General features: G+C 37.3%; 1 protein-coding gene across 3 annotated transcripts in view; it reads left to right on the top strand.

Moving 5' to 3' along the window:
* The window catches only part of USP15 (ubiquitin specific peptidase 15), a 61,171-nt gene that overhangs the window by 20,868 nt on the left and 25,095 nt on the right, over positions 1 to 15,208 (top strand). For all 3 annotated transcript variants that reach the window (XM_082280748.1, XM_082280749.1, XM_082280750.1), the window contains 3 exons: positions 1,319 to 1,464; positions 3,964 to 4,025; positions 14,193 to 14,276. In XM_082280748.1, the coding sequence (XP_082136874.1) occupies positions 1,319 to 1,464; positions 3,964 to 4,025; positions 14,193 to 14,276 (292 nt within the window). The remainder of the gene's footprint in view (positions 1 to 1,318; positions 1,465 to 3,963; positions 4,026 to 14,192; positions 14,277 to 15,208) is intronic.

Raw genomic sequence — 15,208 nt, 5'->3', positions numbered from 1 at the left:
CAGATGTAGTTATTTGAATTCATTGGTTGAGAATTGATTGAGACAGTACTCAATTTTTTCTTTTGGAAGCCAAAAAATCAAATAAGTCTGTTGCCTTGTTGGTATCACCTACCTTGCCTACGTATCATCTCTGTTACCAAAACAGATGATCCAGTCTAACACTTGCTTTCAGACTAAAATGTGTGATAACTAGTATAGAAACAATTTGTATTCAGGTGTCTACTGTATCTACAAATTGCCCATTGTCACACATTTCAGAAGCCAGTGGCTGGACTTTTGCAAGGTACTTTTAAGTTTCGGGTCTCAATTTGGCTTTTCTTGTTTAACCTAGTGGAACAGGCAGTCTTGAGTAAAAGGGAGGAAGAGAACCTGACACACTAGCGTTTTATCCTTAGACTTTGGAGGAATGTCTTTCAAAGAGCTTACAGGGCCCATTTCTAGAACAGTGCTTTCAGTGATCATCAGGGATAAAGTGTATGTTTCCTGACTCCTGTTTTGTGTTCTGTTAGCTGTTATGAGACATAGCTTCCATGGCCCTTTGTGAGTCTATCAATTAAAAAAAGCAGCTGAGTGGGATTGCTATGATACTTATTAGTTAAAAAACTCAACTCTTTAATAAACTCTGCTTTTGTATGAGGAGAATAGAGTTGATTAAGAACTGCTTAAACTTCGTTGTAGATAACGGTAATGCCACCTTAAAATTATGTAGCACTGGTTATATTTCTGTCAGGTAGAGCAAGAGTTGGTAGACTTTTTTGCTTTAAATCATTCCAGGACAGAAAATCTTTCCTCTTTCTTTTAAAATAAATTTATGCACTTCAGTTTTACAGAGTAGTTTTTAATTTCTGTGGATACATGAATTAAACTTCATGCATGATTTATATATTGTGGTTAGTGCTAATTGCACTCATGGGTAGAAGAGTAAAAACTGAAAAGGGTTTGATTTAGGGAGAGGAACAGAATGACTTGCACTCCCTGCACCTGATTTTGCTACCAGTCTCACTTGTGATGATTTGCTACCTCCCCGCATTCCTCTGTTAACACATTCAGAAATGAGTAGATGGCTCCTGTCTGTTATTTATCAAGTTCTCTTTATTTGGTCTGCCTTGCTAAGGGATTCAGTCCTTTGACTGTTTCCATTTTAAAGGCAAGCTAACTACAACTTCCTGCTTGTCCTACAAAATGATGTAGTTGCATGCTAATTTCTACAGTTTCGTTCATATTTTGAGTATGAGGAGATGAATTCTGATGCTTTATTTGACCTTACACTGTTTGTGTATTGAAATGTTAAACTTGTGTTCTCTCCTTTACAAAACAGACACAATTGAAAAGGAGATAAGAAAAATCTTCAATATTCCAGGGGAAAAAGAGACCAGATTGTGGAACAAATACATGAGTAATACTTTTGAACCTTTGAATAAACCAGACAGTACCATACAGGATGCTGGTTTATACCAGGGACAGGTACAGTGAAATATTATTTCTTTTCTTGTATATGTTCATCTTTTTGCTCATGAAAATGTAGCTGTACCCAATGATTTTTATTTCTTTTTAAATGAAAATTGCCTCTTAATACATTGTGTTAGGGATAGAGGATTTTATAAACAAATTTGTTGAAATTAAAGTAGTTTTTGTGTGTGTTTTCAGGATTAAAGATTTAACTCTCTTGGTGAATTAAAACTAAAATTCTAAATATACTTCTAAATTTTAAATGTTATGCTTACCAATTTTATGAAGTTGCTGACATGAATTTGGTAAAATCCGAAATAAAAAATTATTCCTAGGATCTGGGATATGTTCCTATAATGAAACCCAAAATTTGAAGACCTTTTTAGGTATTCTAGAAGAATGTCTTCTACTCACATTCCACTGTCTAGATTTCACATACAAAATTAGAAAAAATGAAAATATTTTGATAAGAACAACAGAGGCTTGTAAACCTGCTTTAATATGAGACAATATCATCACTTTATAGGGGAATTCCTCACAAGATAATTTTTTTACCTTTCCAGATGAATGTAAAGAACAAACATTAAATGTTAAGCTACAAAATATAAATGTAAACAGATCGAGCAATTGCATTGTTAGAAAAACTTTTCAGATTGTTACACTGATTCTTCAGTCTTCAGATAGAGTTGAATGTTTTTTCAAGAGCTGTAGTTCATGCTGTCATGCTACAAATGTGGATGGATGAAATTTGATGACAGTAATTTTAGTCAAGATTATGTTAAAGTATTTCCTTTTGCCTTGAACTATTTGACTCTAACCTACTTACCAGCCGTATTTATGCTGTGTTTCAGTTTTCTTTTATGGCATGGAAGGTAGCTAATCAGTGCACCAAAATAGCTGCTTGAACTATTGTGTCCTTTAGCTTCATGCTGCATGCACTTAAACTGTCACACAGGTAACTTTAACAATGCATAGGTCCTACTGGAAGAGCCCACATCTCCCATAAAAGATTCACATCAAAGATGTAACTTGCAAATTACCTCTATCCCAGTGAAACATTAACTATGAAGCAAACATGGTCTCATAAAGCTGTGACAAGGTCTCTAGGTGACATTTGTACTTTGAGCAAAACAAATACTGTTTAAAGCAGAGTTTAACCATGGTTTCTGAAAATGCTAAATGTCGTGGTAGGCCATATGTGTTTGGTCAGTTGCACTTGGCTGACACACACGGTTATTTTTCTTGCTGAGCTTCCTAACCTAGTAATAGTTACCCTGACTATTACAGTCTGTCTAACCTAATAGTTATAATAGTGTATGCGATTGAGTAAATTAATGCTTTGAATTTATCAGTTGATTTCTGAATTGACCAGTTGATTCCATTGAACTCTTCAGTCTAAATCTATGTTTAATTTAGTGATCTAATCTCTGAGAGCCAGTCAAGGAAGTATGGCAGAATCAGTCTTTCAGCATCAATGACCAAGGATAGCAGTCTGCTCTGTTCCTGATAAAAAACTGGTCATGATAGAAGGCTTGTTTCCAATCTCATGCTCTTGTGTATTCAGACTGAAAATGTGATTACATCTTCAAGTGGCTTATACACAAGGTTTTGAGCATTAGTATGTATGTGAATTTATGTCACTGTGTGGACACATACAGGCACAGCATAGCAGTTAATTAGAGTCCTGAAACATCGGTGTACCGTTGTGCAGAATTAGTTGCATTGGAAGTGGGGCATTGGATTCAGTTTAAGTATTGGAGTCTAGTTGCCATTTCAAAGGATCTAGATATCTCAGCTGTCAATCCAGAAAAAGGCATGAGCTGTTTGTAGGTCCTGTGTCATAACTGCCAGCGTAGGGCAGATACCTGAAATACCCAAAGGAGTTTCAAATGACACCTGATGCCTGTGTTTGGGACTGAGTGTTCTGTACTCCTTCCTGTACCAATAACAAATTGAACAAAATTGATTTTGTTAGCCAACTGTCCTGTTGAAAAAATAATATTAGATAAATGCTTTGGTAAAACATACAGGAATAACCATACAGGTACGATTTTAAGGCTATCAGTGCAGAAAATAATTTTGTTTGGGTGTTTTGGTTTGGTTTTTTTCTTACTGATCTTTGTGAGGCAAAATTCCTTCAGGAATGTCCTTTCCTTAACAGGGCTGTTGTATAGACATGTGATTTCTATAGATTCATTTAAACATTGCAGGTCATCTTCTGACCTCTTTGAGAGATAAGTGGCTTGCCATCCATGGATTTTAGAGGATTAGAAATATTAAGTGAAGTGCCCAAAATTGCACAAATTAATATGTGGAATGAAAAAAGTAGAGAGGATGGTGCAGTGTAATGGATAGAATGTGGAGTGTAATAGAATATTCTTGAATCTCAGTGAACAGTAATTTAAATACCAGTCTTTTCTTGATCACATGTCAGCAAATCCATTAAAAAGATGGAACAGAAAGGAATCTACTGATATTTTTATTTCAGTTTTCTTATTACACTTTTGGTGGTAGGTCCTGGTGATAGAACAGAAGAATGAGGATGGAACATGGCCAAGAGGTCCTTCAACTCCTAAGTAAGTTATGAATTCCAGTCATGTGATTAACTTCACATATTATTTTGTTTTATTAAAAAAAAAGTTTCTAAAAGTGGCATTTGATTTTGAAAATCTGCTGAATATGTTTGTTGTAAGTGCCGTGCATTGTAGAACATAGCATAATAATGGTGAATGCCTGTATATAGGTTGCTTAACTTTGTTGATTTCAACCAATGATATATATTATCCTGCTTAAAAATGAAAAAAGAATCCATATTAGAAAACTGTAAAACTAAGCTTATTTTATTTAGATTTCTGTTTCAAAGCACAGTGTTTGTGTTAGGTCAACACAGATATGTGTATTTTATCAGTATTTTTCTTACATGTAAATATTTTCATGGACAGCTTGTTCCTTTTGTCTCCAGAGCACAATATTTACCCATAAAGTTTATTTAAATTGCAGCCTACATTACCATCATGTGGCTTTTGCTCTTTGTTGGGCTGTCATCAGTTAATGCAGGACAATGTTGGTTTTGTTTTCTGGTTTTCCTACTGCTGTTTATCAACAGCACCTTGATAGTGGCAAGTGAATAGAAGGACTTGTGTGTTTTTCTTCATTTAGATGGATAAACTATTTCTAATATTATTTCCAGTATCTAAATCATGTTCTGTTGGTTTTGGAAGAACAGCTGGAACCAATTAATTAATATGATGTCAGCCTTACAAATCATTAACTGTGTTTTTTGCCTTTGTTGGCTGGTTCTTGATCATACCTTTCATTTAAAAGTTTAAGTTCTTTTAAGTTCTGCTTATTCCTTTTAAGAATACGCATGCATGTAATCAAGTGTCACTGTTGTTCTAAAACATTTTTATAGTATCATTGCTTATCATTTGAAGGACAGCGTTTGTCTTTGGTTTTTTATCTCAAGCACTTATATTTGGAGCACTAGTTTCTATTAAGTTATTTAATGAAGTCTAAATTCAGTTTAAGATTAGTACAAACAGTATAATCTTGCTTAGCAAGATGTAACACAAAGGATTGAGAATGTGGAGCAATAGAAAGAATGGGATGCTAAGTATTTGAAGTTTAATCTCTGATCTCAAAAAGCATCTAGTAGAAATTTAAATTCTTGGTCAAATTTTAGATGCAGATTTCAAAGGTTAAAAGAACTTACATAACTCATTGTCATGGATTCTTTTGGAAGTCTTGGTTGGAAAATATTCTGGTGATGGTATCTGCCTTTATTCTGCCAAATTTCTTTTCCATTTTATGGAAAACATTCAGGAGCAGTATATAAATTAAAGAATGTCTCCTGAAAAATGCTTGATCTGGAGACAAGTGAAATAGTAATTGAGAATGCTGGTGTCAGAGTAGGCTGTAAGTACACCAACAAATGAGGATGAATAATTTTACTGTGAGGTTGGGGTATGGTTTTGAGATCTGGCAGCTATCAGAAAGTTGGGAATTTGATATTCAAATACACTATAAAAATTGAAGGTTTGCAAAATTTAGTGAATTCAAATAGCAACTGTCAACAGGCAGTAATAGGACAGATTTTTACACCTGTTTAAAACTTCATGAACAATCTAATAAATGTTTAAAGGGATAGAAATAGTAAACACTTTGGAGTTTTCTGTGTGAGATGCATTAGGAGTATTAGTTTGTCATCACAGCATATATCCACATACCTTCCTACAGCCTTCTCATTGGTCACACACTGGCTCACACTGCTGAAATTACCTCTTTGTACTGCTTCTTTTTGAAGAGTACAAATTGTAAACAAATTCTGACATCAAGGTATAAAAGGCCATATTTAGAAATGTCAAAATGTAGAATATTGGAAAGCATGAAAGACTATAAAGCTTGAAAAGGCAGGATCATTTCAGAACATGAGCTAAGCTTTTCTACAGATTCACAGAACTGTTGAAGTTGGAAGGCATCTCCATAGATTCTCTGGTCCAGCCCACTTGCTCAAAGACAGGTCACCTACAGCAGGTTGCTTGGGACTGTGTCCAGTTATGTTTTGAGCATGTCCAAGGATGGAGGCTCTACAGCCTTCCTGTAAACCTGTTCCACTGTTTGTTAACTCCTATTTTGAAACAAAATTTCTTACATTTAGAAAGAATTGCATGTGCTTCAGTTTATGCACATTGCCTCTTCTCCTTTCAGTGGACACCACTGAGAAGGGTCTTGCTCCATCTTCTTCATTCCCTCCCACTGGTTATTTATACATGTTGATAATATCACTCTGGAGCCTTCTCTTCTCCAGGCTGAATGGTCTCAGCTTTCAGCCTCTCCACAGAGGTCGGATGCTGCAATCCTTGATCACCTATGTGGTGTCTCACTGAACTTGGTCCAGGATATCTCTGTCTCTCTGGTCCTGGGGAGCCCAGCACTCCAGGTGTCTCTAGCCGGTTCTGAGTGGACAGGAAGGATCACCTCCCTTGACCTGCTGGCAGTGCTTTTCCCAGTGTAGCACACTGGGCCAAGGTGTTTGGCCTAAGGACACACTGCTGGTTCACGGTCAGCTTCTTGTCCAGCAGAACTCCAGGTGGTTCCCTGCCAAGCTGCTTTCCATTCAGTCATCTGCCCACACCCCCTCTTCCTCCCCGTGTGTTGGTTCCTGGGATTGTTCCTCCACAGGTGCAGGCCTTCACATTTCCCTTGGGTGGACTTCATGAGATTCCTGTTTGCTCGTTTTTTCAGCCTTTTGAGGTCTGTCAGAATGGCAACAGAAGATACATTGTGACAGTTGAAAATGAGAAACAGTAAGATGGAAAGATGTTCTGCACATTTTCCCCGCCTCTTTTTAGCAGAAGCGTAACAGCAATTTTTGTATTGGTTACTTCTTTTGGCAATTTTTCTGTATTCCTACAACTGGTGATGAATGCTGGCAGTTTTTCATGAGAAAGATGTTAAACGTGTGAGCTTCTTCTGCAAGAAAATAACTTATTTACTTTGAAAGTGGCCAGGTTGGGACTTCAGTTCAGTATAGGAAGGAACACTTTCGACAATGATAATTCTCTTTTTCTTACGAGTATAATGAATTCTTACAAGAAAAAAAGATTATCATCACAATTGTCTCTCCTTTTGAAATTAGAAAGGAGCGGTTTAAAGTGTGAGATCCTTTTCATATAGAAGCAGAGACCATGCTGTGCAACTTAATTTCTGCTCTGTGTTCAAATTTGTCACTGTTCGCATTTCTTCTATGTGTACTGTTCTTCTAACTTCTGAATTTAATTAATTTTGGAAGTAATCGCAACATCCACTGTAAAAACTCTGCGCGATTTAATATCTGCTATTGTATCATGTTCTAATGCTGCATAAAATGTTTGTGAGTCTTGGGATTTTTGTCTGAAAGTATCTGAATGTGGTATACATTCTTAAATTGTTCGTAGGGTCAGTCAGGTTTAAGAATAGCTGGATTTTTGGCTCTCTCGGGGGTTGTTTGTATCAGCTACTGGCATGTTTTTTGCTCTGAGAGGTTGATTTCTGTGAAACTTTCTTTCTCCTGTAATGTCTTAAATGTCATTGCTCCCAAAAGAGATATTACTTAGCAGTCATTATCATTTTTGCAGAAAATTTCTTTTAGACTTAACATGTCCGTGAGTAGCTGACTAACATGTCTCCTCAGTGTCATACATGTGACAAACTTACATAAACATACAGATCCCAGCTGTTTTGGTAGCTTAGTTGCTGCTGATCCCAGTATTTGAATGAAGACTTGTTATCTGTGTGCAGACCTTTTTTTTTTTTTTAATCAGTGTCCTTATATGGGAAGTTATTCTGCAGGCAGGAAAAATAACTAAATCTGTTTGAATGGTTTATTATTGTCAAGATGGTGTTTTAAACTAAGATATATTAAAAAAAGGGTCTAAGGTTGTAGTTCAAGTTACTTAAGGAACTGTACTACAAAATCAAGTTACTTGTGTTTAGGAAAAACTGTTCATCACTTAAAACCTTTCAGCCAATCTGTGATTGTAAAACTTACAGAGAAGCAAGGAACTCAAGTTTTGAGATTCCGTGGGTTACCAGTTGAATAGCCAGGACAGGGTTTCTGTTAGTTTTCTGTTAAGAAGTTGTTACCTATTTGTATGCAAATAATAAAAGCAAGTTAGGGAAGCATACAAAAATCCTATAAACTAGTAGGTTATTTCCCTCTAATTTTAAAGCGGTGTTGTAGCTGGGGTTTTTTAGAAAACTTAAAAACAAGTTTTTAATCTACTGGTTTTATCTAATTCTTTAAAAATGCTTTCTATATGGTAAAAAATTAAGATTTTTTTTATTACCTGTCAATCTATATCTCTGTATGTATAATAAAAGCAATGGATTTCATTAATCCAAAAAAACTTCTGTTTTTTAGATTCACTGTGGATTCAGTCATCCTAATCAAATAGCTGGCTACGTAACATAATTTACAGGTGGCCTGCTGTTAACTTTAAAGCAATTTTTGTGTGTGAAAGGGAATATATTGTTTGTTAGGGGTTTTTTTGACTGTACAGAAGTGTGAGGCAGTACACATTCATAGCTTATTTCTTTTTCTTCTTATAATAATTAATGTTTTCATACAATATTTTTCACATAGAAAATTTTTTAACTTTTTTTTTCTGGTTCAAACTGTATGCCTTTTTGCCTTGGAAGAGCATTAAAGGCCCTTTCTTGATTCTTCTCCGTTACTGGGTTGGACCCCATAATGTTTGTGAAGAGGAGGGAAAAAATGGATAAAAGATGCCTAGCAGTCCTTTTTAAAATAATATAATGCCTGTTTATCCAAGTTTTTTAGGAAAATATATCCATGAATCTCCAAAGGAAAAATTGTGTATACTGAAATGAGGGGGTTTTTTCCCTGAAACAATTGATATGCGGACAGGCGTGCCTTTCTACTGACTTTTCTGTGAGAAATTGTGGTGAATAGAGCTAACTGGGGACTTACTCTGATGTCTTAAATTGTGTAAGCAAGAGCTGTCAGCTTGTTTGCCAGTCAAAAACTGGACTGCCATTTGCCGAAAAATAGTAACTTGTAATAACCATGTGTCTGTGCTCCTGTGGGTAAACATCAGTAATGTTCAACAGACATTTTCAATTAGTTTAACAAACATGTTCATTAACATGAATTAGTAGAGGGTTGAAAAACTCTTAACAAATGCATGTACTGAACATTAATTTTTTGATTGATGAATGTTAAAATATCAACCTTTTTTACTGCAAATTCCCCAAAGAAGTGTGATTAGCTGAATTAGGGTTTGTAAGAAGAGAAAAGTCTAACTAAAGCTGGCTTTAAAATTGTGTGTTAGCCCAATCAGCTAACAAGGAAAAGAGTCCTTGATGATGGAAGGACCTCTTGAGACAGTCTGACCTAGTTCCCTTACTCAAAGCATCAGAAGCTGGTGCAGATTGCCTGGGACCATATCCAGGCATATTACATGTTCAAATGGAATTTTATTTCTTTTCTTTTATACCCATAGACTTTTGTCCTTTCAGTGGGCACCACTGAGAAGATTCTTGCACCATCTCCTTAATTCCCTTCCATTGGGTATTTATACAAGTGATAAGATTATTCTGGAGCCTTCTCTTCTCCAGGCTGAATGGTCCCAGCTCTCTCAGCTTCTTCACATGTCAAATGCTGCACCTTTGTAGTCTCACTAGTCTTGCTCCAGAATGTCCCTATCTTTCTGGTACTAGGGAGCCCAGAAGGGAACTCAGCACTCCAGGTGTCTCTAGCCGGTTCTGAGTGGACAGGAAGGATCACCTCCCTTGACCTGCTGGCAGTGCTTTTCCCAGTGTAGCACACTGGGCCAAGGTGTTTGGCCTAAGGACACACTGCTGGTTCACGTTCAGCTTCTTGTCCAGCAGAACCCCAGGTGGTTCCCTGCCAAGCTGCTTTCCATTCAGTCACTGGCCCCTCCAGGGGTAGGATTGAATGGTTTTCAGTCCATTTCACTGTACACTTACGTAACCCATGTTTCATGTACTTATCTATGAGGGTGTTGCAGGAGACACTGTCAAAAAACTTAAGGAAGTTGAGATAAACCACACCCATTGCTTCCCCCTCATGTGCCAAGATAGCCTTCTATGAAGTGATTACCATCAGGCTGGTTAAGCAAGGTATCTACCACTGCTTTCACTCATACACTTTCTCATCCAAGTTGGGTCAAAATCTCCTTGTTCATCCATTCATGTTTCCTGCTGCCTTTGCTTGATTTTCTAGTTCTCTGACTGGACCATTCCTGAGCATAGAGGAAATAGTCCTTGAAAGACTGGACTTAAATGATCTTAGAGGTCTTTTCCAACCTAAATGATTCTGTGAATATCAGCCAGCTCTGTTAGGGCCCCCTCTTGTCTCCAGGGCTGTATCCCATGGGACTTTTCCAATCAGATCCCTAAAAAGGCTAAAGTCTGCTCTGCAGTAATCCAGGGCTGTGCTCCTGCTTTCTGCCATGCTCTCTCAGGATCTCCGATTTCACCATCTTAAGGTCATTTTGGCCAAGGCCCCAGCCTTCACATTCCCAACTAGTTCCTCCTTAGTTTTAAGTATCAGATGCAGCCGAGAATCTCTCCTTGTTGGCTCCTCAGTCACCTGCATCAGAAAGTTGTCATTGTTGCATCTCAGAACCTTCCTGCATTTTTTTGTGCCCTATGTTGTCTCACCAGCAGGTCTGCTATAAGGACTAGGGCCTGTGAATGTTAGGCTTCTTTCCAGTTGTCAAAAAAAGTCTTATCTGCCTTTCTTTATCCTGATCCAGTCAGTCTGGATGACTACAGTGGAAAAAAGATTGTTCTAGCTGCAGTTGTTTTTCCTCATGTCTGTATTTATCTCCTTGCTGTTGGTCATTAGGGGAATTCTAGTACAGTTTAACCGTAGTGTTAATGAAGTATGTGGGCAGTTCAATATCTAATGTGAGTTACCATTTATTTCAGCATAATACAGTGAAGTGGGTTTATTAACCTGTCTTTTGCTGGACTGTTAAGATGCTAAATTAAAATAAATAATTTTGTGGGGTTTGTTAGTTACATCATTAACAGTTACTTTTCAAAACTATCTGTTAGTTTCTGCTACTGTTGTAGCTATGTTGAGAATTTGGTTTACTCCTGCTTTTGAGAAGCAAGCCATTTACTGATTATGTAGACCTTTATGTGGCTTATTCTAGTTTCTTTTAGCTTTTATATACTGCAATTATACGTTGAGTTTTAAAATTTAAAACTGTATTGCATTTTAATTTGGTTTAAATCATATAAAAGCTTCAAATTGGTTTTGAAAAGTTCAATTTCAGTTGAAAATTATTCAGATCAAATAGCTTCTTCTAAAATAATTACATGTGTAAATGCCATAGTTTAACTTCTGTCTTAGATTTAAATGGGGTTAAACTGACTTTGGTTAGGTATCTTTTGTGGACACAGTCTGTGTATTTTACTTCTTTGAAGATAATATTCAAAGAGAGGGGTTTAGATTGATAAAGGAAATTACAGGAAAGCTTTGTGAATGTTGATCTGAACACTTGAAGAGTTAACTAACATGTTCTTGATGTGGTGATACATAGAATGGTTTAGGTTTGAAGGGACCTCAAAAGCTGATCCCCTGCCATGGGCAGGGGCATCTTCAACTGGACTGAGTTGCTCAGGGCCTCATCCAATGTGGCCTCAAACACTTACAGGGATGGGCCATCCGCAGTTTCTCTGCATAACCTGTTTCAGTTCCTCACCACCCTCACAGAGAAGAATTTCTTCCTAATATCTAATCTAAACCTACTCTCTTTCAGTTTGAAGTCATTCCCCCTTAGTCCAATGACTACATGCCCTTGTAAAAAGTTCCTCTCCCTTTCATAGCCCTCTTAGGAACTGAAAGGCTGCACTAAAGTTTCCCCAGAGCCTTCTCTTCTCTGGACTTAGCAGCCCCAGCTCTCTCAGTCTGCTCATAGGAGAAATATTCAGCCCTCTGATCGTCTTGTGGCCCTGTCCTGGACTCATATCAACAAGTTCATGTCCTTATGCTGGTGGCCCCAGAGATGAACACTGCAGTCCAGATGGGATGTCATGATGGCAAAGCAGAGGGGGAGAATCCCCTCCCCTGCCCTGCTGGTCACGCTGCTTTTGATGGAGCCCAGGGTATAGTTGTCTTTCTGTGCTGTGGGCTCACATTGCTGAGTTATGTTGGGCTTCTCATCTACCAACACCCCCAGTTCTTTCTCTTAAGGGCTGCTTTCAATTCATTCTTGGCCCAGCCTGTGCTTGCGATTGGGATTGCCCTGACCCAAGTGCAGGACCTTGCATTTGTCATGGTTGAACTCACGAAGTTTGTATCAGCCCATCTCTCAAGCTAGGTCCCTCTGGATGACATCCATTTCCTCCAGCGTGTCAACCACACAACACAGCTTGGTGTCAACAACAAACTTGGTGAGCATGCGCTAATCCCACTGTCCATGTCACTGCCAAGAAGCACTGGTCCCAGTACTGACCCCTAAGGAACACCACTGATTTCCACTTGGACACTGATTCGTTGAGTACAACTCCTTGAGTGCAACTGCCCAGCCAGTTCCTTATTCATCAAGTGGTCCATCTGTCAAATTGATGTCTCTCCAGTTCAGAGACAGTGTCTAATGCTTCGCAGAAGTCTAGACTGATAATGTCAGTCTTCCCTCATCCACCTCTTTAACCCTGTTTTAGAATGCCACCAAATTTCTCTGGCAAGATTTGCCCTTAGTTGACAGCATGTTGGCTGTCACCAATCACCTCCTTGGTCTTCCTGGTCGGGTGGCCCATAGCAGACCCCCACTATAATCTTGCCTGTCCCTGCCCTACCTTTAATCCTTATGCATCAGGGATCATGGATCCCTTAGAGGAGCTCCCAAGAGGTTCCCCTGCCTATCCTTCCTAAATAGCCTATTTCCTTTCATTCCAACACTCCAGACATAGTAGCCATCCCACCACTTATTTGCCAGTGATGGCAGAGGATCGTACCCCTACAGTCATATGCACATCTCCAGCTCCTCTTGTTTTTTGCCCATGCTTGTACATTTGCATGGAGGTATTTCAGTCGGGCCCTCAGTGAAGCTGAAGAAGAGTGCTGGCTGCAGTGGCTGGAATTCTTTTGTGCTGTACTTCAGGTTCATTCGTCCTGACCTGCAAACCCTCTCCAGGCTCTGGGCGGCAGCTCTTGCAAGCTCTGGCATCAAATTGGTGTGAGCAGTGTGGATGGAGGTTCCCTTTCCCCAGCAACTCTTCTTTTGGAGAAGGTTTATTAATAGAAAGTTGAAAATAACTGTGAATATATACTTGGGGAAATTTCCAGTGTAAAAATGTTTATTTCCCTAAGAGTTTAGTTCTTAAAAGGTGCTTAAAAAGTCCTGAGCATGCAGAAGTTCTTCTCTTAATACAGCAATATGTATTTCAAAGCTTTTCAATGACATCTGGAACTCCAATTCAGTTGGAGTTAACATAGGGCCCACAAAAACAGGAGGGTACATGAACTCCTTTGAGTATTCTGTCTTTTCCTTGCTTACCTGTAAGATTTGCTCAAGAAAAGAAAAATACACTGCAAGTTAGTTGTAAATATCATATTTAGTTGTTATATTCAGAGGTCTTTGTGAGAAGGCTGATGAAAATAATCAGTTTTCTTGTATTTTAAAGTAGTGTCTTAAACCATAGGGATAAGTGATAATGCTTCTACTTTTGGAAAAAAAAAGTTTTTCAAAAATTTTGTATTGTGCATAATATCCTGAAGTTTTCTAACAGTATTACTGAGACAATTTTAACTAAATGGTTCCATGCTGCTGTTAAAGTAACCTTGAAGTATTTATCTTAATCATTTTTGTATCTCATCTCAACATCCATTTAGTTTGAAATTAAATTTTAATAAAATTCCTGCATTAGGAACTTAACATTTCAAGTTTTAGAACATCAGAATATCTACAGTTGTACTATAAGCTGAAAACAATTTTTTTAGTACAGTGGCCTGCGGTTTCTTTTGGTTTTTAATAGCTCTGTTTCTTCAAGAAATTATGGAAGTTTAAGTACTGTGAAACATTTCAAGTTTTAAAAGACAGATTCTGAGGGCTGCATGTCCTGGATATTTTTAGTGCTTTGCCCACTTTTTAAAAAGTATTTCTTTTCCATGCTTGTTTATCTGCTTTGTTCATTTGTTATCTTTCTTTCATAGTTTTTAATGTCTCAGCATTTTTGTCTAATTTCTCATTTTCATATTTTTAAAGGTCCCCAGGTGCATCCAATTTTTCAACTTTACCAAAGATCTCTCCATCTCTATCAAATAATTATAACAACATGAACAACAGAAAGTAAGCAATATACCTTAAAACATTATTTAATTAATCACCGCAGTGTGATATAAACAAAGTTTGATGTTTTATACCTCCTAGCTTAAGGATTTTGAATTGCTTTGCAATATTTGGCTTGTGAATTGTTACTGGTTACTATTTCATAGTGTAGGTAATGCTGACACAAAGAAATGAAACAACATTAGAGATGTTTGTAACTCTTACTCTTCAGCAGGGAAGACACTGAAAAGAATTTTGGGTTTTGTAAGAAAACGTGTAGACTTCATTTAGAGTTTATCATTCTAAAAATACATTGTTGTTATTACTGTCCTGGCTGAATTTAACTGGAGAACGAGAAAAGTATAAAGTACTTATCTTTATGGTGATCAGGTTTTCCCTTGTTTATTGCTTCCAAGGTATTAGAGCAGCATAAGTGACATCACACTTTGATTTCAAATCATAACAGCTGAATTGTATTAGCTGTAATGTACCTAGCAACTTAACTTCTGCTTCTTCTACTAGTGCTAGAGGACTGGAGAGAGATCAGGTTAAGTGTGCTTGACTATTACAATGAACAAAGGCTTAGTAAGAGACTTCTCACTTTTATGTGCTTTCTCCTTTATATTCCGAATTAGAAGTTTAATAAATAATGTGATAAAACTCTAAAAGAAGAGCTTTCATATTGCATTGGCCAACTTTTTGTGTAATTTTTCTGTTGTTGTTACTGTACACAACTGTAAAAAAAGTTGGTGAATATAGAAAAACATGGAATTATTTCACTTTAACAGATAATGGAGCATCTTTCAAATGCTTGAAACCAGAGAGCACTCATCTTTAATGCAAGCTGGGGGAAGTTGAAGAGCCTTATTCTTACAATTCATTGAAATTTTTAATATTTTTCTAAACATGCATTTTGTGATCACATTTGAAGATGTTAAATACTAAAAAGGTGA

The sequence above is a fragment of the Coloeus monedula genome, assembly GCF_965178545.1.
Source record: "Coloeus monedula genome assembly, chromosome: 4".
In the NCBI taxonomy this organism is placed as follows: Eukaryota; Metazoa; Chordata; class Aves; order Passeriformes; family Corvidae; genus Coloeus; species Coloeus monedula.
The sequence above is the reverse complement of the archived record's forward strand: the minus strand, read 5'-3'. Positions and strand labels throughout refer to the sequence as shown.